Below are 24629 nucleotides of genomic sequence, written 5' to 3' on the forward strand. Positions count from 1 at the left end.
AGGTAGACTAGAATGTATCGTGAGTTGTAAAGCTCTTACGCGCTTAGGCGTAGTGTCCTTCCGACTCAGGGCGTCTGCCACAACATTGGCCTTGCCCGGGTGATACCTGATAGAGCACTCGTAGTCATTCAGCAGCTCGACCCATCGTCGCTGCCGCATATTCAGTTCCTTCTGTTTGAATATGTGTTCTAAACTTCTGTGGTCGGTGTAGATGGCGCACTTGGTTCCGTACAGGTAATGCCGCCATAACTTAAGTGCAAAAACAACAGCTCCCAGCTCTAAATCATGCGTAGTGTAGTTCTTCTCGTGAACTTTAAGTTGTCGTGAGGCGTAAGCTATGACTTTATCTCGTTGCATCAATACACAACCAAGACCTTGAATTGATGCATCACAGTAAACCACAAAATCTTCTGTGCCCTCTGGCAGTGAAAGGATAGGTGCACTACAAAGTCTATCCTTTAGATGCTGAAAAGCTAACTCTTGTGCATTTCCCCAATGATAAACAACGCCTTTCTGTGTTAACAACGTGAGGGGCTGCGCGATCTTAGAAAAATCCTTAATGAATCTCCTGTAATAACCTGCCAATCCCAAAAATTGGCGAATTTCCTTTGGTGTGCGAGGCGCAGGCCAGTTCTTAATAGATTCCACTTTGGATGGATCAACGTGAATCCCATCCTTGTTCACCACATGCCCTAGGAAATGGACTTCACGAAGCCAGAAGTCGCATTTCGAGAATTTTGCGTAAAGCTGTTCCTTCCGAAGGAGTTCCAAAATAAGTCGTAGATGTTGTTCGTGCTCTTCTTTGCTCTTAGAATAGATCAGGATGTCGTCGATGAAGACTATAACAAACTTGTCCAGATACGGTTTGCACACTCGATTCATCAAATCCATAAAAACTGCCGGTGCGTTCGTCAGCCCAAACGGCATGACCAGAAACTCATAGTGCCCATATCGAGTCCTAAAGGCCGTCTTAGAGACATCCTCTTCCCGAACTCTCAGCTGGTGATATCCCGATCTCAGATCGATCTTTGAATAGTAGCTCGACCCCTGCAACTGGTCGAACAAGTCGTCAATACGCGGTAGAGGATAACGATTCTTCACAGTCACTTTGTTGAGTTCGCGATAGTCGATACACATTCTGAAGGTACCATCCTTCTTCTTCACAAAAAGCACTGGAGCTCCCCAAGGCGATGAGCTAGGACGAATAAAACCCTTATCCAAGAGTTCTTGTAGTTGCGTGGAGAGTTCTTCCAACTCTGATGGCGCTAAACGATAAGGTGCACGGGCTACAGGCGCGGCTCCAGGAGCTAGATCAATCTGAAACTCGACTTGGCGATGGGGCGGAAGACCAGGTAATTCCTCAGGGAATACCTCAGGATAGTCGCGTACAACCGGAAAATCCTCTAGCTTCTTCTCCTTCTCTGTGGTATCAGTAACTAGAGCCAAAATCGCAGTGTGGCCCTTTCGTAAGCATTTCTGGGCCTTAAGAAGAGAGATAATGTTCTCAACAGCACTTCTCTTGTCGCCACGAATCATGAGAGGTTCACTACCTAAACCAGGAATACGAACGATCTTCTCGTTGCAAAGAATCTCTGCTCGGTGTTGGGATAACCAATCCATCCCAATGACAACGTCGAAACTACCCAAGACAATAGGAATAAGATCGATAGAGAAAGTCTGGTTAGCGAGAATAAGCTGGCAACCCTTGACTACGTGTGAGGCTTCCAAACTCTTACCATTAGCTAGCTCGACAGTGTGCTTGTCGCTCAGGGGTGTAGGAATACGCTTAAGCATCTTACTAACTTCTAGTGACACATAGCTAGTATCGGCACCCGAATCAAATAAGACTGTAACATAAAAGTCGTCGAGAAGGAACTTACCCGTCACCACGTTGGGATCATTCCTTGCTTCTCCTTGACCAATCACGAACACACGTCCCCTAGCACCATTGTTGTTGTTGTTCCCATTGTTACCATTCCCCTGATTGTTGTTGTTCTGGTTCAGTTGGGGACAATCCTTCTTGAAGTGGCCTTCAGCTCCGCACTGAAAGCACCCTTTGTTGTTACCCTGCTGCTGTCGCTGGTTCTGCTGAGGTTGCTGACGATTCTGGTTGACGGGGTATGCGCTTCTGCAATCCTTTGCAACATGACCAGGCTTGTTGCATCGATGACAGTTGCCCCTGGTGCATGGCCCACTGTGGTGTAGGCTACAACGATTGCACTTGGGGTGATTTCCTTTGTACCCACCATGACTTTGACCACCAGACGATTGCTGACTGGGGCTCTTGTGATCGTCCGTCTTTCTCTGCTGAGACTGAGTTTGCACCGAAGTTGAACCCCTGCTTGAAGTTCCATCCCATTTCCGTTTATCCCCACTAGAAGCACCAGAAGTAGTTGCAGCACCTATGCGCTTCGGTAACTTGTTCTGCTCCACCGCTTGGTCAGTGAGACGGTGAGCCAACTGTACAACCTGCTGGATAGTAGTCAACCTCGCTGAAGTCACATGACTTTGGATCTCTGGCACCAAGCCCTTGAGATAGAGTTCAATTCGCTTGTAGGGAGGATCCACCATGGTAGGACACAACAAAGCAAGCTCATGCGATCTCTTAGTGTATGCCTCAATTTCTGACCCCGACATCTTAAGATTGTAGAACTCATCTTCCAGTTTGTGAATGTCGTCACGACTGCAGTATTCCTCCCTGATCATTTCCTTGAAAGTTTCCCATGGGGTGGCATTGGCAGCAACCAACCCTAACATCTGCACTTGAGCATTCCACCACGTGAGAGCCAAACCCTCGAGAGTACCAGTAGCATACTTCACCCTGCGCGCTTCAGGGCATTCACACATTTCGAACACAGACTCCAGTTTCTCAAACCAGTGTAGGAGACCTACTGCTCCTTCAGTGCCGCTAAAAGTCGTGGGTCGACAGTCCATAAAGGTCTTAAAAGTGCACACCGGTGCCTGAGCATACTGACCTAAGGTAGGTGAAAGAAAAGACAGAGTTTAACACAAAGGTTGGTTCACGAGAGTAGGATCCAAATGATCCTAGAACAATTTCGGACTGCAGGATATACCTCCTGCGTGTGCAGCTGCGAGCGCTGCGGCAACTCGCTCGTTGATCAAAGCCGTCAACTGGGCTTGTGTCATGTTAACGCGTCCAGACATGGTTCTTCATAATAAAAGCAATACGTGTGAGAGAGGTTCGCGAAAGCACGATAGTAGGACAGAGTAAGTACGCATGTGTTCAAACAACAGTAGTTATACTAGTCAAGCATACCATGAGCAATGTACTACGCAACTAACAAGTAGGCCATATACATACATTATATTACCTAGAACGTCGAGCCTTGCATGAGGAGCGAAGTGTCGTTGTGGACCGTTGAGCACTAAACCGGTTATAGTCTGGTTTTAACAAAAACGTTTCTCCTTTATTAAAACCAAGTTCACTATAACCAATGGCTCTGATACCAATCTGTCACACCCCCAAAATCCCACCTGCGGAGTACTACCGCATGGAGGCGTGACTGACCAGGATCCAGCCACCAATCATACTGAACAAGCATATAAGTAGTTATAAAAGTTTAACCATCACGATTGGTGTTCCAAAACAAATAAGTTTAAGTTGCAAGCGGAAGCATAAGTTTAAAGTTATAACATAAGTTCCAAAAGTTTCAAGTTTAACATAGTCTTGTAGCAATCCCTGTCCCACAACGATCCTCCTCCATGCAAGCTCCCACTGAGTACCTATGGTCCTGCAAAGCATGTAGTAACGAGTCAACAACTAGTTGAGTGAGTTCACGGGTGGGCGTTCGTTTTAGTTGTTTCGAAAACAGTTTACTTTATCTGGCATCCTGCCGTGGGGGTTACCCCATAGTTTTAAAAACGTGACCAGTTCGTTCCCAGTTACTCCGGCACTCCGGCCGTGGGGGCTACCCCATGTAGTTATCAGGCATTTCGGCCGTGGGGGCTACCCCATGTACATCATCTGGCTCTCCAGCCGTGGGGGCTACCCCATGTGTATACTAGACTCGTTACCGTATCGATTGCTGACTGTAGTCATGTTTATGTGCCCTGAAAACATCAATGTCTATCATCATTGACGTGCCCCAGATCCATTAGTTCACGCCCGTCCTCTGCGGCACGGTGTGAGGCTTGTCAGACCTAAATAGCGCTATCTAACTAATGACCCGCTCGCCATTGGCCCGGCGATTAGTCGATACAAAAAGGAGGGACTTCGTGATAGAGTTTTAGTCTAGTACGTTTATCCGTCCATCCGGACGAGGAATCACATTCCTGAACCACTGACGTCCTACCCAAAGGTAGACGAGGAACCCACGTTCCTGAATCCCGTTCCCAACCCAGGGAATCCCATGCTTTGTAAAGGGTGTGAACTCACCTCGGTTTGCTCGGCAGTTAATCACAGAAAGTCAATCAAGTCGCAAGTAGTCAATAACGTCCTATCACGGTTATCACGTATAATCAGATTCGAACCAAGTAGTGCACAAATGTTCAACACGTATGGCAGACACGTTTAATCAGTAGCAGTTCATAGGTAACAGTTAATCACATGTTCAAAGTCCAAACAGTTGGGCTCGTGATAACAGGCCCAAATAACTCATCAACAGTAGCACAGAAGTTCATAAGTCCGGCCCACTAACTAAGGCCCAAAGTGTGGTCTCGAGTCGCAACCGGACTCGCAAGCATGGTCTCGAGTCATGCTGTGTGTTGATCATGGATGGTTGCGAGTCGCAACCGGTGTCGCAACCGTAGTCTCGGTTCATCATGCTAAGGTCTCGAGTCGCAACCGGACTCGTAACCTGTGGTTTCGGCTTGTCCTGTTATGGTTGCGAGTCGCAACCGCGTGGTCTCGAGTCATCACGCTGTGGTTGCGAGTCGCAACGGGTGATTGCGAGTCGGTAACAGTCGTTTTCAAGTTCACGTGTTGATGCAGATGTAGTCAGATTAGTGGTACAGTATAATCAGGCCCAAATCCGGAAATAACCAATAGAATTCCACTAACATATTTCCTAATCAGGTTATTAGTCAAAGATGGATCAAAATCACAAGGGTTTTCAATCTTCAACTATCATTCAAAGTGTTCTTCCTATGTTCAAACACATATTCATCAAGTATTCATCCTTTATTCAAACAAAACTATGAACAAGCATCAAAACACTAAACATAGCACACAACTCGGTTTTTATATATGTCCGATTTCATGAGAAATGCAAATCCGATTTCATGTATCATCAAGATCTAGTAGTTTAACTCTATTTAACACAAGATGTCATGAGTTCTTTAGCAACACATTCCAACACTATAACTTGTTAACATACATAAAACTTCATCTCATTCATGCATCCATTTAAACACAAACATAACATAAACTAATCAATAATCATCAAGAAATACTAACAATAAACATCATCTCATGCATTTTATCATTTAACATGATTAACATAAATCCATAAACATTAAAAGCACTAACCGGTTAATGAAGTGTGTGTGTGTGTCGATCCGAAGTTCCAAGCCCGAGAGTTCTTGTGCTAACCGATTAGATCCGAGAGTCTTGGAGGTGGGTTTGTGTGCTTAAGGCTTAGAGAGAAAAGTAGGAGAGTGTGTGTGTTGTATTGTTCAACAAATGGCAAAAACTAACTAAGGGTAGTTTATATAGTCAAGTTCCAAGAGTGTGCACCCTTAGTGGGTTTCGAGTGGGGGTTCACGGCCCAATGGCCCAACCGGCCACAAGGTTCTCGGCCCAAAGGCCTATTCGGTCACTATTCACTCGAGACCTCTTGGTCTCGAGTCGGGTCCGTTGTTTCGTGTCGGGTTCTCGGTTCACATATAACACGTACACATATATATATAATACACACGCAACAAAGCACTTATCATATAAAAAGGTTCACGTTATCATTTTAACTAGTCACATAACGTACAAGCAAGTTACAACGAAAGGTTCTAAATTTCGAGTTGTCACACAAACCCCACTGACCGAATTAATAATACTATCTAGCTCCCTCCACAACTCCCTTCTGCCATTTAGATCATTGCGGGCATGGATATTTAGGACATTTATGCGATCCGACACCCCCTGAATATGACCCGAAACCATCAGAAACCTCTGCTGCTTATAAATATACCCCACCTTAAAGACATCTGGGTTCCACGCCGAAACCAGGCCACCCGATCTACCAATAGACCAAACAAAATCAAATTGCAGATTAGACTTATCCCAAAACCAAAAAAGTCAATTAATTAAATACCGGTCTTTGGGTGGTTCTCAAAGTAATAACACTTTCTTGGTCTACGAGTTCTTCAAGTCGGGGTGGTTCTCAAAGTAATAACACTTTCTTGATCAAAAATATTGACACGGATTTATTTATACTGTCATGTAGGCATTATGACATGGTCAGTGTCATGATTGTTTATAGGTATCAAAGCTTTAAAATACACATCACTCGAATGTTAGCAAAACAAACCCATATTTAAGTACCATTTTTGTCCCTGTGGTTTGTCTATATTTGTCATTTCGGGCCAATTTTCAAAATGTACCATTTTTCCTCCCTGACGTATTTGAAAGATGCCATTTCAGTCTAAAAAATAAAGCCCTTCTGGTTATAAATTCTTGTTTTAAACCTTTGCATATGTGTGCAGTTCATCATTATGTTTACGATAAAAAGCAACATGTTCAATGCACATTTGAGAACAGATATTAAAATTTACCTTAGCAATTTCTGCAGAAGAGGATGAATCATCCTTGATGACAGCTATGAAAATATGATTTGTTGAATTGATATTCAGTGTGTGCATCTGATCGCTCAAATAAAAACCTCCACCTACTTGAGCTACCAATGCCTTTGATTCACTTTAGCTGGTAGACCCATTAGCAGGAGGAGAGATGTCAGCTTCCCATTAAATTAAATAAATAATATGTTGTGTTGTTGGATTACTCAATTGATTTGTCAGTGTTTTTTTTTTTTTTTTTTTTTTTTTTGTATTTTCTTATTTTTTGTTTATCATTGCTTCAGTTAATAATTGTTATTTTAGGTCAACTAAAGAATTGTACTAAGTTTAAGGAAGGCCGTATTTGTAAAGCAGATAAGTGTAAATTTAAAAGGCTATGTCGGCACCAATCATAGCTCAGCCGGTTGCAGACTCGCCTTCTAAAGTTCAGGTGCCAAGCTCGAGTGTATGTGGTAGGTTTTTTTTTTTTTTTTTTTTTTTTTTTTTTTTTTTTTTTAGCCGGCTTACTTTGTGTCACTATTTCGTTATTTACTACAAAAAGCTAGGTAGGCGGGGCTCAGTTTTTTTATCTCGCCAAGGGCCTGATTTTTTTTGAAATTTTTTTAGAGACGAACCTGTTCAGCTTTAGAGTACAATAATAGTTTTACTTATAATCTGACCTAAAAACCATCTAAATCAAACCTACTACTAATTAAAAGAAATGCATTTTAAGATATTTTTTAATAGAAGTGATTAAAAAAGGGGAAAAGACAAATAAGAAACATTAGAAAATTACAATGGGATAAATAATATAGACACGTTGAAAAGAAATGTATAAATACAAAAAAAATATTTACTCAAGTAAAACTGAAATAAAAACAGGAATATCAATTCAGTTTTACCAAAACCCTTTAATTGTTTATTTCTTTCTTTTTGATAAATCCTTGGCAAAAGTTTGCAATGGAATAAGAGTACTTGAGAAGGGTTGAAACCCTTTAATTTGTCTTCTATGGGATTTATATGCTGTACTAGCCTTTTTGTGAATCACATGTTCAGCTTTTACAATTTAACATGTTATGATAAAAAGTGCTTCGTGTCATAGAAGGCTTCATTTCAATCTAATGAGATCACTAGCAGAATATCGTGTGAATAGGAGTTTTGATTGGTTATGTAACCAAGCAAAGTTTGATGCATGTTTTGCTAGCTTTATTCCATGCATCTCACTTTTCTAGAACGTACCAATTAAATGGTGTTTCTTCAACCGGGATTGGCCACTGGTTCGCGGGCATCAAGTGTCGTGGTCCATCGCAGACGAAAACTTCAGTGCAAGCAATGTGGAAATTGTAACTTTAATAAAGTAGTGACACTACTAGAAAATCTGAAACTTCTTACACCAGTTTTCCTAGGAAATGCGTCATAAAACTGGCTTTTCTACGCATTTATTAGGGTTTTCTTATTTTTCGTCATGGATGCATCGAAAATTTATAACAAAATCTTGAAAAAAAATTTTGTAGGAAATTCGTCATAAAAATGTAGTAATCTGTGACGAGAAAAATTGTGTAAGAAATTGTCCCTTTTTCTAGTAGTGTGATAAGTCTTTGTACCATTTAGAATCTTATAAAATAAGCAGTTTGGGATTCTATACTTAATAAAGCATGGGAAGATAAGTAGATTCCATGCAATTCTATACAAGTATAGTATCATATACACTCGTACTAGGTTCTATGCCACAACCTTTAAGTGTCTATAAGTATATGCACTAGACATTACAAAGCCAAGAACATACAACACAATCACACTCACAAACACATACACACACTCTTTCCTTTTCTTCTCACCTTCCAAATGTCTGATCAGGAGGAAGCTATGGACACGCAGATCAACAAAGATCTGTATGAAGCTCTGATGAACAACGACGATGCCAAAGTGCTTGACAAATGTGCAAGCATTCCCAAGGGTCCATTGCATACGGTTACAATCCACGAAGATACCGTAATTCATATTGCTACATACCACAAGAAAACCGCCCTCGTATTACAGCTCCTCAATATGGTTTCTGCAACAGATTCTCACAAACTCACTTGGACAAACAAGGGTGGGAGTACCATCCTCCATGAGACTGCCACTAACAACAAGACAGTTGACGCTGCAAGGGAAATGCTACGCAGGGCTCCTATGCTGCTCAGCATATCCAACAAGGTAGGAGAGACTCCGTTATTCTATGCAGCGCGCCATGGCAAGACGAAGATCTTTAAGTACTTGCACGATGAAGTATGTAAATCAAATCAAGGGCCAGATTTGAAAACCTTTCTTTCAAGAGATGATAAATCTTCCATACTCCATTTAGCAGTTCTTAGCAAAAACTACTGTAAGTTCCGTTTTATACAATTCTTAGCCTACTAATATTTTGCCCAAAATTTGCCAGAAAGGTTTCCTAGGGGGAAATTACAAATATAGACAAAGTTAACTTCCACTTTTCGAAAATAGAGATTACCTGCCAACTACGGCTTAGCCCTCAAATTTGTCGGCTTAGCCCTCAAATTTGCCGGCTTAGCCCCAAAATTTTCCGACTTGGCGGGAATTTATTAGTCAATGACCTATTTTGTTATTTGCTTGATTAAGTGTATATTTTGACAATTTTTCCTTTTCTAGCTAGGGCAGTCTTTCTGAAGAAATCCTTTTTGTTAAAAATTTGTTGCTAATAGCCGTTTCCTACCCATTTCTTGTGAATTTTGGCATAGGAAACGACCTAGTTTTCTAGTAGTGTATGTTAATGTGTGTGTGATCACACAAGCACACTACTCTTTTATATATGATTATAAAATAAGTAATGGGAACTAATCATATGCTGTCTTGCAGGGATGGCTCATGAAATCGCGGTAAGGCATAAACATCTGATCCACGAAAAAGATGAAGACAACATGACACCTCTTCAACTTCTTTCGTCCCGCAAACTAGAAGTTTGTCCTACAAATTTCTTTAAGAAACAGATATATAAGCGTAAGATGATATTAACACCACACTTTTGGCTTTATATGAAACATAAAAGTAGAATACTATTAGCATCTTATATTGAAACCAATCATATAATTAATAGCAAATTAAAAAAATCTTAAACTTGAAGTGATTAGATTAAGGTTACACATTTGGTTCTTTAAAGTCACTAATTAGTCATATTGTTTATCAGTAAATAATAAAAACCATGTAAGGTATGGTGTATATATTAGGTCAACTATATGAGTACAATTAGGGTCATTGCAAAGACAATATAATCAAATCGTGCCTTTTACTATTGATAAAAGATTGTTACATAAACCCTAACTAATATATTAGTTGTAATGTTTAAATTTTCAATTTTTTTTTAAACTAAAACTTCATTAAAAACACCAACCACACCCACGAAACATGGCGGCCAACCAACAACACACACTACATGATTACAAAATTACACCAATCGTTCCAAGACAAGGAACTATATTTCGATCTTTTACAAAACCACAATAACCCAATAGCTTTCGTCTCACTAATTATGTCTTCAGCCCTAACATGCTTATCTTCAAATTTTAATTTATTCCTAGCACGCCAGATACACCAACAACCATCCTTCAATGTTTTGTTACGTACGGCTTTAGCTAGCCCTTTTGTTTTTCCTTTATGAAAAATAACGAAAACATCTGTGTTATCTTCAACTCTTAATTTTCTTTTCATCTTTTCAAACCTAATTTATAAAAGAGTAAATTACTTTTTGAATCCTTATGTTTTAGTGGTTTTAACAATTTGAGTTCAAAATCAAAATGTTTAACACCTTGAGTCCCTAGACGTTTTTTTATAACCATTTGAGTCCAAATTTTAACGTTTTGAGTCCAATTTTGGTTACATGCCTATTCAATTGTTATTTTTTAAATAAAAACTTACATTCTACAACTTTTTGATGTTAGTAATTGACCCAAATGTTGAAGACACAAGCTGGATGTTGAAACCATTAAAAAGGTTGCGGAAGCAAAAGTTTGCATGCCATTGGGCTAGGAAACTTATTACGCTATTGGTACAAAACGACACTTCATGGGAAAAGACTGAATCAATGTTCACAAAGCAGAGATCAAAGTTTCACCAGTTTGGAAAGGGTAAATCCATAGCTCAACTAGAAGAACTCGCAGCTCAAGAAGCTTCTAAACACGAGCCCGAAACTCCATTGATCTTGGCAACGAAAAGCGGGTGTACAGAGGTTGTTACGGAAATACTAGAACAATACCCGCAAGCAATAGAACATATTGATCAAGATGGGCGCAACATTCTTCATGTAGCAATCTTATATCGTAACCATGAAGTCTTTGATTTTGTGGTTGATAGAAAGTACGCAAAGCAAAGATTGAGAGGAAAGATAGATAATGATGCAAACACATTGTTGCATATGGTCGGTGAACAGCGAGAAGATGATGAAATTGATGCTGATTTGAAAGGACCTGCATACGTTCTAAAAGAAAATATGCAAATGTTTAAGGTATGAATTTTTTTACCACATCAACTAAATCGAATCGTAGGTTGACACTTAAAAAAAATAAAAATTTGATTTTAATAATGTTACATGTTGGCGGCTGGCAATACTCCCAACTAGGTAAATGTTTTGTGAGAGTTCCATCTTTTAACCTATTTTCCATCAACGATCACATACTAACTGTAACCCAGTTAATTTTTGCTGATGTATACTACTTATGCGGCAAAAAACTAAAGTTTTGCTGACGTGGACTGATTATGTGGCAAATAAGTCAAAGTTTTAATGATATGGAAAACCTATGTGGCAAAGTTTTAAAGATGCGAACGGCTTACGTGGCAGTCTACATAAGCAAAAATTAACTGAGTTAACTTTTAGTTGGTATGAGATCGCTTAGAGGAAATAGATTAAAAGTTGAGATTGTCACAAAACTTTCTCTTAGTTGAGACTGTTACCAGCCAATATGACAAAGTTAAGATTAATAAAATCCAATTTTACAAGAAAAAAAAAAAGATTATTACAGTTTAGCTTTGTTTATATATCTAAACTTATTCCTATTATAATAAATATGTGTACCTTTCAAAAAAATTATATAAAAAAATCATGAGCAAAAACAAATATCTATATTATATCCAATAAATAACAATTATATCCAATAAATAACAAATAAATAAAGTTGCAACATGTTTCAGAATTACATTATATGAAACAAAGATTATTTATCCAGGTTTTGTTATTTCATTATTCTTATTCTAATTTTTAATTTAAAAAAAATATATAAAAAAGTTAAGCATATCTTATATTAAAATATTATTTTATAACATGTAATCTTTATATCTATTTATATTTTTTTCTTTATTCAACTCGTGTAATATACAGTTTCTAACTTAAAAAACATAGAAAACGATCTTGATCCTTGATCACATTATTTTAATTGTTAAGATTAGCTTGGTGACAATTTAGTAATTAGTTGAAAGTTAGTAAAATGTTAGAAATGAGTGGAGATGTAAAATTAGTATAGCCTAGTATTGTTAACTTTTTTTTTTAAATTGCTCCAGTTTTTTTTATTGAACGACAAAAATTTTATGTAAAATATAGAAACCGGGCCAGCAAGTAACTAGAACCCGAACCTACAAGATTACATCACGAATGTTAAAAGCGCACCATCTATGCCAATTAATACAATATTTTGATCTACTCGTAATCCAAAGAATTCTCTTTGATGGAGTTAGCCATTCTTGTGAAGTGGATGTGATTATTGCTGAAGGTTTTCTCATTTCTTGCCTTCAAATTCTCCCAAGCCCCTAGCCGAAACCATTAGCACCGCTCTTATAGTCTTCTTCCAATCTTTTGACCCGTTCATGTCTTTTACAATAAATAAGATTTGCTGAAAATTATGGACTTCATTTGGAAAAGGGATCTTTATCCAAACCGAAATAGACCACCATATCGACTTGGCAATCCAACAATCCCAAATGATATGCTCCACCGTCTCCTACGTAATACCACATCTCGCGTATAACAAGTCTTCGGTCAGGACCCCTTTGACGCCAAGTTTGACTTTGAAGCTATTCGATTAATCGAAGCTCTCCACGCAAAAATATTAATTTTCGGTGGGAGCTAATTATTCCAAAAAGGCCAAACTTCACTGTTATTTGAATGCAAAAAGTCCAAAATTTTCCCTCGAATTCCAGCAACAGTTGGAGGTTCACTTTCATTATTCCAAACCCATAAATCCTTACTCCCCTTTATTGTAACACCATCAATAGTTTGTTTTAAAAAGCAAACTGTTGACTTTCATTTGCTCTTATCGGCTGGCTCCCTGGTCCAGCTCAAAACCCAACCATGATTTTCACCCAAAATTAAATGGTCACTCATCCTAGCATCTTTATTGGAAGCGATTTTAAATAAACTAGTTATTTTCATCCCGCGTGTTACGGCGAGACCCAATGACTACAAAAGGTGTGTCAGCAACGGCAAACAGATACCGAATATCAAAACATAAATAAAATGACGTGGTAAGGATAGTCACTCCGTCATAAAAAAGCGATTTTAAATAACCTAATATATAATAAATAGGACCCACACGTCCTACACGTTGGAAATTCGGTTGTTTTCAGCTCAGTTACTACGGTGCTAACACGTTAAAATATGGATGAGCTCGGTGCCGGTAACGGTAGCGAAAGTACCGATCCGGAAAATCATCGAAATTAGATACCGGCACCGAAAATGCTCGGTACAATACGGTATGGTATTTGAAGGTAAAAATCAATAAATACAGGTATGGTGCTAGATCGGTGTCGAACCGAAAGTAACGATTCTGAAAACGCCAAAAGGTGGGTACCAAATTGGTACCGAAAATGATTTGGTATAGTAAATTTGGTACCGATACGATACCGGTTCGTTTACAGGATTTGATATGATTTGCTCATCAATATTCTAAATATCCAAGTTAATTTTACATGCTACAATTCATTCATTACAGAAAAAGACAAAAAAGAAAGCAAAATAAGTTGTTGTGTATATAAAACCTCATTCAAACGAAATACAGTTTACTTACTGTGTGTATGAAAAGTAATCTAAACGGTGCAATTACTTGCATTGTTGCGTTGCTACCGGATTTGGTGAGCTCGTTACCAACCTGTACCGAAAATACCGTTACCGAAATCCCCAAAAGTGGGTACCGGTACCGAATATACCTAGTATGGTACGGTTCGGTACCGGTCGGTACTGGTACGACACCGGTATTTGAGGGTAAAAACCGGTGAATACCTGTGCAGAACCGGTATCGAAAATACACCGGTTTGATAAATTTGAGACCGGTACTTATACCCGATACCATTTGCTCATCTCTTAAATAATTCTAATTCTAATATTAATTTAATACTAAATCACTGTTCATTAAGTTTCTTTTTTATCATATATAAATCCTTGAACGTATCTTTTAATGGTCACATACCACACCAATTGTCATGCCAAAACAATAAGTCTTCACTCGAACCCACCAAGGCCTTGATATTACTTCTGAGAGATAAATTCATGTTCGCCAATACTTTATCCATTGATCCAATGTCTTTCATATGCCCGGAAATCTCCGATTAAACATAAAAGATTGCAAACCGTTTTTGTTAACATGAATGCTTTTGACAACCCGAACCCATAAGGCATCTTTCTCCGTTTTAAACTTCCACCACCATTTAGCTAGGAGACCAAGATTTAGGCTTCTAATATCACCGATACCTAACCCGCCATGTCGTTTAGGACCAACCATTTTGTCCCAAGCTATCCATTTTATCTTTTTTCCCCGATTGTTATATCCCCACACAAAAGTTTTCCTTATTTTCTCCAAAGATTTAATGACGCCGACGGGTGCTTTGAAAAGCGACAAATAATAGTTTGGCAAAGCACTAAGAACGCTTTGGCAAACACAACTCTCCCTGCAAGGGATAAACTTTTGGCTTTCCATCCCAAAAGCTTAGAATTAAACTTTTCGAGGTTAGGTTTCCAAAACTTTATCCCTTTCATATTAGCCCCGATGGGTAAACCCAAAAAAATAAATGGCAACGTACCCGTTTTACAATGAATATTGTTCGCCATGGCTTGAACATCCGCCTCCTCCACCCCGACCCCATAGATACAACTTTTGTGAAGGTTGACCTTTAAACCCGAACAAAGGTAGAAACATCTTAGAATTCGGTTAAGGTTCAAAAGGTTTTCTTCCGACCACTCGCCCACAAATACTACGTCGTCGGCAAAGAAAAGATGAGAAATAGCTGGACTTAAATTAGGAAGGGAACCTCCCCCCCCCCCCCCCCCCGAAACACACCCACCTCCAAGGCTTAATTAAGCAACACATTAAGCACATCCAACATCAAAACGAATAGGAAAAGGGACATTGGGTCTCCTTGTCGAAGACCCCTATAAAGTTGGAATTCCGAGGTGGGCCTACCATTGACAAGGACCGAAGATCTTCCGGACTTTAAACAAGCTTTTATCCAATTTCTCCAAAGCAATGGAAATTTCATACCTTTAAGAACTTCAAGAATGAAATTCCAATTAACTGAATCGTAGACTTTTCGGAAATCCACTTTGTACACAAGGAACTTTTTCTTTGACACTTTGGCCTAAGTCATAAGCTCACTAAGAATTAAAGGTCCATCAAAAATCGATCTACCTTCAATAAAACCGGATTGAACCAAATTCTCCACAGAAGAGACTACCGGTTTTACTCTATTAGCGAGGACTTTGGCTATATACTTGTAAACAATACCAATGAGGGATATGGGTCGAAAATCCTTGACTTCCTTGGTGTCTCTCTTTTTGGGAATGGGCGCCACAAACGAGGAGTTGCAACCGAAAGTGATCTTTGGTTTGGAGTAAAATAGCTTAAACAACCTGATGAAAAACGGCTCCAGAATATCCCAAAATGATTTTACAAATTTGAAAGTAAAATCATCTGGTCCTGGCGCTTTATCGCTACCGCATTCCCACACAGCCTTTTTAATTTCGTCTAAAGAGAAAGGGCCAACTAACGAAAGAGCTTGGGTCGCTGACAAAGAATTGAATCCAATCGTTTTCAACAAAGGTCTCTTGTGTTTCGGTTCCGAGAATAGCTTTTTGAAAGCGGCTTTAAACCTCCCCTTAATCGAGCTCGGATCTGTGTAAGTCACACCATTGACCATAATAACGTTTATACGCTTCGATGCCATTTTTATGTTTGCGTATTTCTGAAAAAATGAGAATTTTCGTCACCTAGTTTAGCCCAAGCTAACCTCGCTTTCTGTTGAAGGTCCGCCACGCGCCTTTTTTTGAAATACGGATTTGGAGGTTACATATAACCCTTCTTTCTTTTTCACTTTTACTCTAGAAACTGCCATCTTATCTAAATCCTCTACCTTGTCCATCGCCTTTATTAATTCTGTTTCCGCTTCTTTTTTGATACCCACCCTCCAACATTTTATATTGGATTTGAGAGATTTCAATAAATCTTTTAATTCCTCAAAAGTGTTGTTGTGAGGAATCTCAGCCATAGTTTTGATAACGACTTCTTTCAGACCTTAATCTTCCATCCAACAATTATAGAAACGGAATGGGGACGGGCCAAAATCTATAATCGAACATGAAAGTAAAATAGGTGAATGATCAGAACCGAATCTATTAAGTACCTCGAATTTCACGTTAGGCCATTTGTTCATTAGACCATCACAAACTTGCGTCCTATCAAGTTTGCTCATACTCGACCCGTTATAAAGCATGTAAGTGAAGTTTCCTCCACCCATCGAATATTCAAGAAGACCAACATTTCTAAGAAAATCGTTAAACTTCATGGCGCCCTTGCAATCAAATTGAGAATGCAACCTTTCCTCTGCAGAACGGACCTCACTAAAGTCCCCTGAAAGTAACCTTAGGCCAGGCAAGTTATGACGGATATAATTCAACCTCTCCCTTAGTCGAAAACGCTCCTTCACATCTCTCGAAGCATTCACATTTACCACATTAAGCGACAGTCTCGTGTCTATCGCCACTCCCGAGACTAGAATGAACAAATTGTCCAAAACCATCCTAGTTTTGGCAAAAGAACCGGGATTCCAAACCGAAAATAATCCACCCGATCTGCCTAGGGCGTTGACATTTATGGATTCTACTTCATAATTACCCCAAAATATGTTCATAAACCCATCACTTAGGTTCGACATCTGAGTTTCCTTAACACATTAGCAAGAGATCCTATGTGTTCTTACTAAACTTTTGTATCCACTGAGCCTTCTCGGCACCTCCGCCCCTTTAATATTAATTGACAAAAAATTCATAAGGATTTACTGTTCTCAAGTTCTTCCCTTACCAACGAGACGGTCTCTCTTCTGAAATTAATAAGATTGACCCCTAATTTGTCTCTAACTTTCATCGTCGCCTCTGCCTCGATAATACTGTTGGCATTGAGATCGGCCTTAGTATGGATCGCGCTTTCATCTTTAGGCGGAATATCATTCAGGTTTTGAAAAGAAGTTTCTAGTTCTGTTGTGTTTGCCTTGTGTACGTCGCATGTCGAAAAAACCTTGTTGACAAAAGTCTCCTTGTGCTTCGATTTCTTGCGGTCTTTTTTCAAACGGTAACCAATAAGGTATCCGCCCTGAGTATGGATTAAATATCAAACAGGTTGCTATCTGTTGGGTCCATTAAGGGGGTGTTAATGTCAATTGGGCTATTAGGAATAGGCCCAGGTTACTTTTTTTTTATAGGGCTAGCATGAGTGGGTCCTGTGTTAAAAGAAGGTCCGATATCGGCCGGTCCCACTTCTCTATCCAGACCGTTGGTATGACACAAACCCCCATCTGTGCCTGCATGAGATTCGTACACCTCCTCAAACTCCACAGAGTCCCCATCATTACACCTTCCTTCCCCATGCAAACTTGAAAAACCATGCATCCCTTCATCTACCTCCGGTGAATTCGAAAACCTTCCAAATTCCTCCGGTTCCGGTTGTTTTTTATCCTCTGGTGACCTGAAATCAAATTCCTGAAAGGACATATCTAAATCTGCCCATACAGTAGTATCATCTCGGTCCACCGCAACATCATCCTCTTCAATTGTATTATGGATTAGAGATGAAACCCATTCGTGGTCGACCTCTGTGATCCATATCGAATGCACATAATTCCTAACTAAAAAGTTTATCTTCTCGTTAATTCTTTCTCCATGGTAGACGAAAATCCCAAACGGACGCCATAGATAAATTTTCTTCTGATAAGGACGCCTCTGAGGGAACAATCACCTTACCAAGGCTCTTATGATGCAGTTAAAGGTGTTTTTATCCCATAGATTCATGGGAACTCCTTTGATTTCAACCACGTTATCCTTTGGAATTCCCCAATCTAGTTCTTCCATAATTGTACACCTGAAAACCACTGAGACCACAAATCTTTCTTATTAAGGAACTGATCTGCATCCTCAGAGGATTCGAAATATAATAAGAATCTGACACCCCCCCCCCCAAATATTTAATACCATCGATACCTTGATTAGGTAAAATAGCTTCCCTGTGGAATCGCTCTATCACCAATGCATCAATAAACTCCCTGACTAAAGCAAGAAAGTTAACCTCCATATTCACCAAATTCAATTTTATGGCATGAATTATTTCTTGGGTCTTCGGTGTACCGAAAAACTTTCCTGCGTAAGAACTTTCAGTGGGATGAGAAGAATTGGAAGATTGTTCTCCAACCACCACCGACTTCAACTGCTGACTTCCACCAATCTGATTCACCTGGGCATCGTTGTTATTTCCCCATGATCAAAGTTCTGAATCCCGTTTCTTGATCCATCTTTGTTGAACTTCGCAACGTTAACTCCCAGCTTTGCTCCACCGATTGAAACTTTAGAAAGCTCAAAGATCCAATCCTTTGTTCTTACAATGTTCGAGAATCTAATGAAGCCGAAACGATTACTTCCAGTGTCCCTTCCTTTCGGCACGAAAGCATCCTCTAGGTTTTTGTAATGATAGAAAGCCTCCCAAAGCCTATCACTATCACACCAATCCGGAAGATTGGATATGAAAAAAGTGGTAGTTTTCTGCAGATAAAAAAAACGTCTAAGTTGTTTTGCTTCCCAACGTTTTTGTTTTTTTGACTTCACTTCGCCCCAGTCTTCATATCTCGAACCATTTGCAGTCCTTTCCTGCTCGATTTTCTCGCGTCTGCGAAGGTCATCAATGTCTTCAAAGTATTGATCCCAGGGGTTCTTCTGTTGTGTTTAGTTACCATCTACGTGAACCACCACCTTTTCCTGCTCCGCCGTTTCCTGCCCTGCCTCTCCTCTCTGGCATAGTTAAATAATAAATAGAAGTTTAGCCAACTATTTCTCTAAGTGTGCTAAATCATATTTGTCAATTGCTCCTGTTTTTTAAACGTTCATAAAAATTTTTAATGGGTGAACTAGTAACTTGCCTCGACACACCTGTACATAAAATAATCAATGCACCAAGTGTTTTTTTCTCATTGCTTTATATATATATATATATATATATATATATATATATATATATATATATATATATATATATAGGGCAAGGATAAATTGAAAAACCCACTTGAGTTGAATAAACCCTGAAAACCCTTGTAAAAAACCCATGTAAACTTAAGAAACATTTCAAAAAAAAAAAAAAAAAATAGGAAATGTAATATACATGTATTTGAACATTTTTAAAAAATGAAATACAAAAAAACACCGAGTAGTTTTTTTTAAAAAAATGTTACAAATTTCAGGTTACATAATATATACGTCCAAAAATAATGTAACAGACAAATTTTCAACATTTAAAAAAAACTATTAAGCGTTTTTTTCATTTTTTTTCATAAATAGGTCTGTGTACATTTATATTACATTCCTTATTTTTTCAGAAAAAATAAAAATGTTACATAGGGTTTATTTGGGTTTTCTCAACTCACATGGGTTTTCGATTTATCTTTCCCCTATATATATATATATATATATATATATATATAGGGCAAGGATAAATCGAAAACCCACTCCAGTTGACTAAACCCTGAAAACTCATTAATCACCATTGATTAAGCATGATGGATGGCTAAGATTAATTTTGGGATATGTGTTGCTTTTTCTCCCTTTCTCTCAATATTTAAATATATATGATGTACTTGGAGGGTAAAATGGGAAAAGTCTACTTCTATATGTCAGATTTTTTATTTCTTTTGATGTAATTCTGTTTTTTTCATTTTTATATAAATCAGATTTTTTGTTTCTTTTTTATATACATCTGTATTTTATTACATAAAAATGTAACATACATTTTTTAGTTATCAATTTATGCCACATTTCTATAACATAAAATATTACACAGAAACGTAACATATAATTTTTACATGATCAAATGCACTTTATTTTCTGTAACGGACATTATTTCTGTAACACAAAAAAATGTAACATGCATTTTTGCTTTGATTGATTGTTACATTTCTAACACAAAAAAAATGTAACACGCATTTTTTCTTTGATTGTTACATTTCGTAACTATGTTCAACATCAAACATCTTTTGAAATCATCTTCAACATCTGAAACATCATCTTCAACATCTGAAACATCATCTTCAAAGTGTAGATTTCCAAACAAAACTGAAAAAAACATACTTATTCACCTTCTTGAACAAGATCTAAACAAATTTTACACAAAAATGATGCAATCAATAATAAAAACAACACACTTTATTTTCAGTAACGTGCATTATTTATGTAACACGAAAAAATGTAACATGCATTTTTTAATTATCAATTTATGCCAGAAACACAAAACACTTTATTTTCAGTAACGTGCATTATTTATGTAACACGAAAAAATGTAACATGCATTTTTTAATTATCAATTTATGCCAGAAACACAACACACTTTATTTTCAGTAACGTGCATTATTTATGTAACACGAAAAAATGTAACATGCATTTTTTTTAATAATAAAAAATTGCAGATCCACAAACCACAACAAAAAAACAAATTAAAAACATTCATCTTCTTGAACAAAAAACAAAGTTGCATATCTACAAAATACAAAAAAAAAATGATAGAAATTAAAAAATTGATAAATCAAGAAATTAAAAACATTCATCTTCTTGAACAAAAAAAAACAACATATCCAGAAAAAAAATTGCAGATCTACAAAATACAAAAAAATGAAGAACTACAAAACGCAAAACAATTGCAAATCTGGAAAAAAAAACTGAAAACAAACATACTTATGGACCTCGAAGATCTTTGGGGTCATCTTCAACATCAAACCGGATCTGAAAATGAATTAGATCTTCAAAATCTGGATGAAGATCTTCAATTGTTTAAGATGAAAAACCCACTCCACTTGCCACCATCCTTCATCAAACTTCAACGATCACCACCCACCTGCGACCATCCTTCATCAACAACCGCCAACATCAACCCACCTGCCACCTTCCTTCAACAACAACGACCGCCATCAACCCCACCTGCCACCATCCTTCATCAACCTTCAACCGTCAATTTGAGCTATCCTCTTTTGTACATGAAAACCCCACATTTTTATTTCGAACAAACCCTAACCTTCCACCAAATCTGCAACCACCATTGCAGATCTGGTTCCCGAAGAGAGAGATGGGAGATGGTGGAAAGAAAGAGGAAGAGTGATGTTTAATTCTGATTATTTTCGATCTGGATCCGGATCCGACTGTGGGGATGAGAGTTTACGGCGGTGGTGGTGGTGTTGGAAGTAGGTTACGGCGGTGATGGTGGTGGTGGAAGGAGGAGGCGATGTTGATGGTAGAGAGATGGAGCAGAGAGTTTGGAACATGGAAATGGGAGTTTTGTTTCAGATCTTAGATCTGGAATGAAGTAGAGAAGTTTTTTTATAAGTGTAGCCATTATAAATTCTAGAGAGAGAATATGTAAAAAAGTTGTCAGAATTCTCATAAAGGTACCTGTTACATTTTCATGCTATGGTAAATTGACGTAAATACCCCTCTTTTCAACTTTATTCATATGTGATGTGGCTGAATTGTAGCCACACATGTGAGTTTTCAGGGTTTAGTCAACTAGAGTGAGTTTTCTCCTTATAATTAGCCTATATATATATATATATATATATATATATATATATATATATATATATATATATATATATCGTGGTATGCTCATATAATGTATATATGTGTGGACGCTCGAGGGGTAAAAGTGAAAGTGCACTAATTTTAACTATGTTTTAATAAATTTCATGAAAATAATGTTAAAAAAGTGGATGATTAATCATGCATCATGTGGTGGCTTTGATAGCCCAAATACAAATGGGTACATGCACTAATCGGTGTTTGTCCCAATTGTTGAGTGTTATGTGCCTTTTATCCAAGGCTTGATGCGAAACTGCTATCGAGCCGGGGGTCTCACTGTAAGCATCCTCTCTATTCCTCTAGGGTAGAGGTAAGTTTGTCTACATTTTACACTTCTCAGACCCTACCTTAGATCGTGTGAGAAGCACTAGGCAAATTGAGAAACTTGAAAAGCATTCTAAACCACACATTTCCCTAAACTTTTCGTAATATACACATATGTATAGTTTAAAAATGACTATATACATATGTGCATAATTCAAGATTTGACAACATACATATATGCATATAATCAATTTTAAAGTATACATATACGTATATTACGAAAATCTTAAAGAAATGTGTGGTTCAGAATTTTTCTCAAATAGGATGGACTTCTCTTAATATCCCTACACTATATATATATCTATATGTATATGGGCATGATCCTTTACAAAGGGTTATTCCATGCGAAGGCTGCGAAGCCATAAATAGATGACAACTGTACTTGAAGACAAGGGTATAATTGTCCATGTAATCATGTAGCGGAAGTACATAATCACATAGTGTGTACAATTCACGTAACATTATAATGATTCTTAATAAAAGCTATATTATGTAATTAGGTAATGTTTATATAATCACGTAACATGTTAATTACAAAAACCATAGGAACACACTATTCAAGTTAAAGAGAATAAAATGTTCATGTTTATATTTTTTTTAAATATTAACGTATGAAAGAGTTACGATCATTTAAAGATCATAGGAAAAGTTGATTTAAAAGTCAACAATAGTGGTTATTCCCTTTTTACCCTTGCAACACTTTTTTTCATTACATGATGGCAAGGATTTAATCTCAACCATTGGTTTGAATTTTGGGTTTTGGATTGTGCAGAAAGTGAAGGACCTAACTACGACCCTAGATCTTTTTAAACTGAACTCCAAATTAAAGCCTGCTGAGCAAATGTTTTATGAGAATAATGACAAGCTTCGCATGGAGGCTAAGAATTGGATGACTGATAATGCGAAAAACTATAGTATAGTTGCAGTATTGATTGCCACCGTTGCGTTTACTGCCGCATATACTATACCGGGAGGTGTAGATAAGAATGGTCAACCTGTTTTCAAGTCATCACCTTTGTTTATGTTTTTTACTGCAGCAGATGCAGTGTCTTTGTCAGCAGCTTTAACATCGGTTATCATATTTCTTAACGTTATTACATCAACATTTAAATTTAAGGATTTCGAGGGCTCGCTTATTCTTAAGATGGATGCCGGAATTATGATGTTGATGATCTCACTAGCGATGTTGATGGTGGCTTTTGCAGCGACACTTATTCTAACCATCAGTAGAGGAAAGAAGTGGACTGACATCACCTTGTATGTCGTTTCTTTCTTCCCGGTGATTATTTTCACATTTGCGTTTGTTGGTATTCATAAGATAGACGCTTCAAAATATTACGCGAAATTTAAAAGCATATTGTGGGAACCCATGCTTTCATTGTTTTCGAACGCCAACCCGAAACCTGCTGTCTGGTATTCTAGACCACCGAACCCTTCTGCTCACCCTCCATCGGCCTTTTGAGATGATAAGCCTTTTGATTTTATGTTCTAATGGTGTGTTAATTAATAATGTGCCTTTGTTATCAAGGCAAAACGTGTGTAATGGATTGTCTGAGAAATATTGTATTCTAAATATCAATAAATGGAGTAATTGATTTACTTTGTTGTTTGGTGTTTATATATGTATCTTAGATTAATTAAGCTCATAGCATCAATACAAAGGAACTCATATCATTACCCATAGAGGAACAAAAATGCATTCTATCATATTTACCTCACTGCTACAAGCATCAAAACTTTAAAAGAGCTTTACTATGTAACATCCCATAATTTAACGAGATGGTGTATGAGATCAATTTAAAGGCCCATTTGGGAATAAACATGTAAAGGCCTAAGAGGGATAATGGTAATTTGGTAATCAACTTTAGAAAGCCAAGGAGAGCCCTTAGCTGGCAGCCCATTTACTGACTTCAAAATATTTTCTTAAAATGGTAAATTGTATTTATACCCATTATGTATTTACAAAAGATAACATTTAGTAACCTATTTACATTGTGTCTAATATTCTCCACAAGCAAAGGCCATGGAGTTGCTTGTAGCTTGGAATGTAAAATGACATGTCTGAAAGACGTGTTTTCTAATATAAAAATACCCACATTTAGTATTGTTTCATGTGTAAATCCTGCTAGAATACATTAACGTTAGACATATATATATATATAGAGAAAGTATAATGTACAAAACGTCTTAACCTACATTATCGTACGCGACCAGATATATAACGTGCGTTATTATTTTTTTTACTATCCCAACGTGCGTGATTATACTTTCCATGCGTGATTATCACTCTCATGCGTGATTATCACCAAAAATCTGATCCCATGCGTTATTTTTGTGTCCCATGCGTGATTATTGCCTGATCCGACGGTTTACAGCGTCGCGTACGTGAAGTACGATAACGCGTAATGTAGGTTAACCGCCCTCTATATATATATATATATATATA

General features: G+C 37.8%; 1 protein-coding gene across 1 annotated transcript; it reads left to right on the plus strand.

Annotated features, from left to right (window-relative positions):
- Nucleotides 1–8508: 8508 nt before the first annotated feature.
- LOC110922469 (protein ACCELERATED CELL DEATH 6) lies at nt 8509–23786 on the plus strand. The gene is made up of 4 exons (XM_022166763.2): nt 8509–9094; nt 9586–9726; nt 10665–11227; nt 22956–23786. Exons 1-4 carry the CDS (start codon nt 8572–8574, stop codon nt 23643–23645), a joined length of 1917 nt encoding a protein of 638 aa, XP_022022455.1. The 5' UTR covers nt 8509–8571; the 3' UTR covers nt 23646–23786.
- Nucleotides 23787–24629: the final 843 nt, after the last annotated feature.

The sequence above is a fragment of the Helianthus annuus genome, chromosome 17, assembly GCF_002127325.2.
Source record: "Helianthus annuus cultivar XRQ/B chromosome 17, HanXRQr2.0-SUNRISE, whole genome shotgun sequence".
Lineage (NCBI taxonomy): Eukaryota > Viridiplantae > Streptophyta > Magnoliopsida > Asterales > Asteraceae > Helianthus > Helianthus annuus.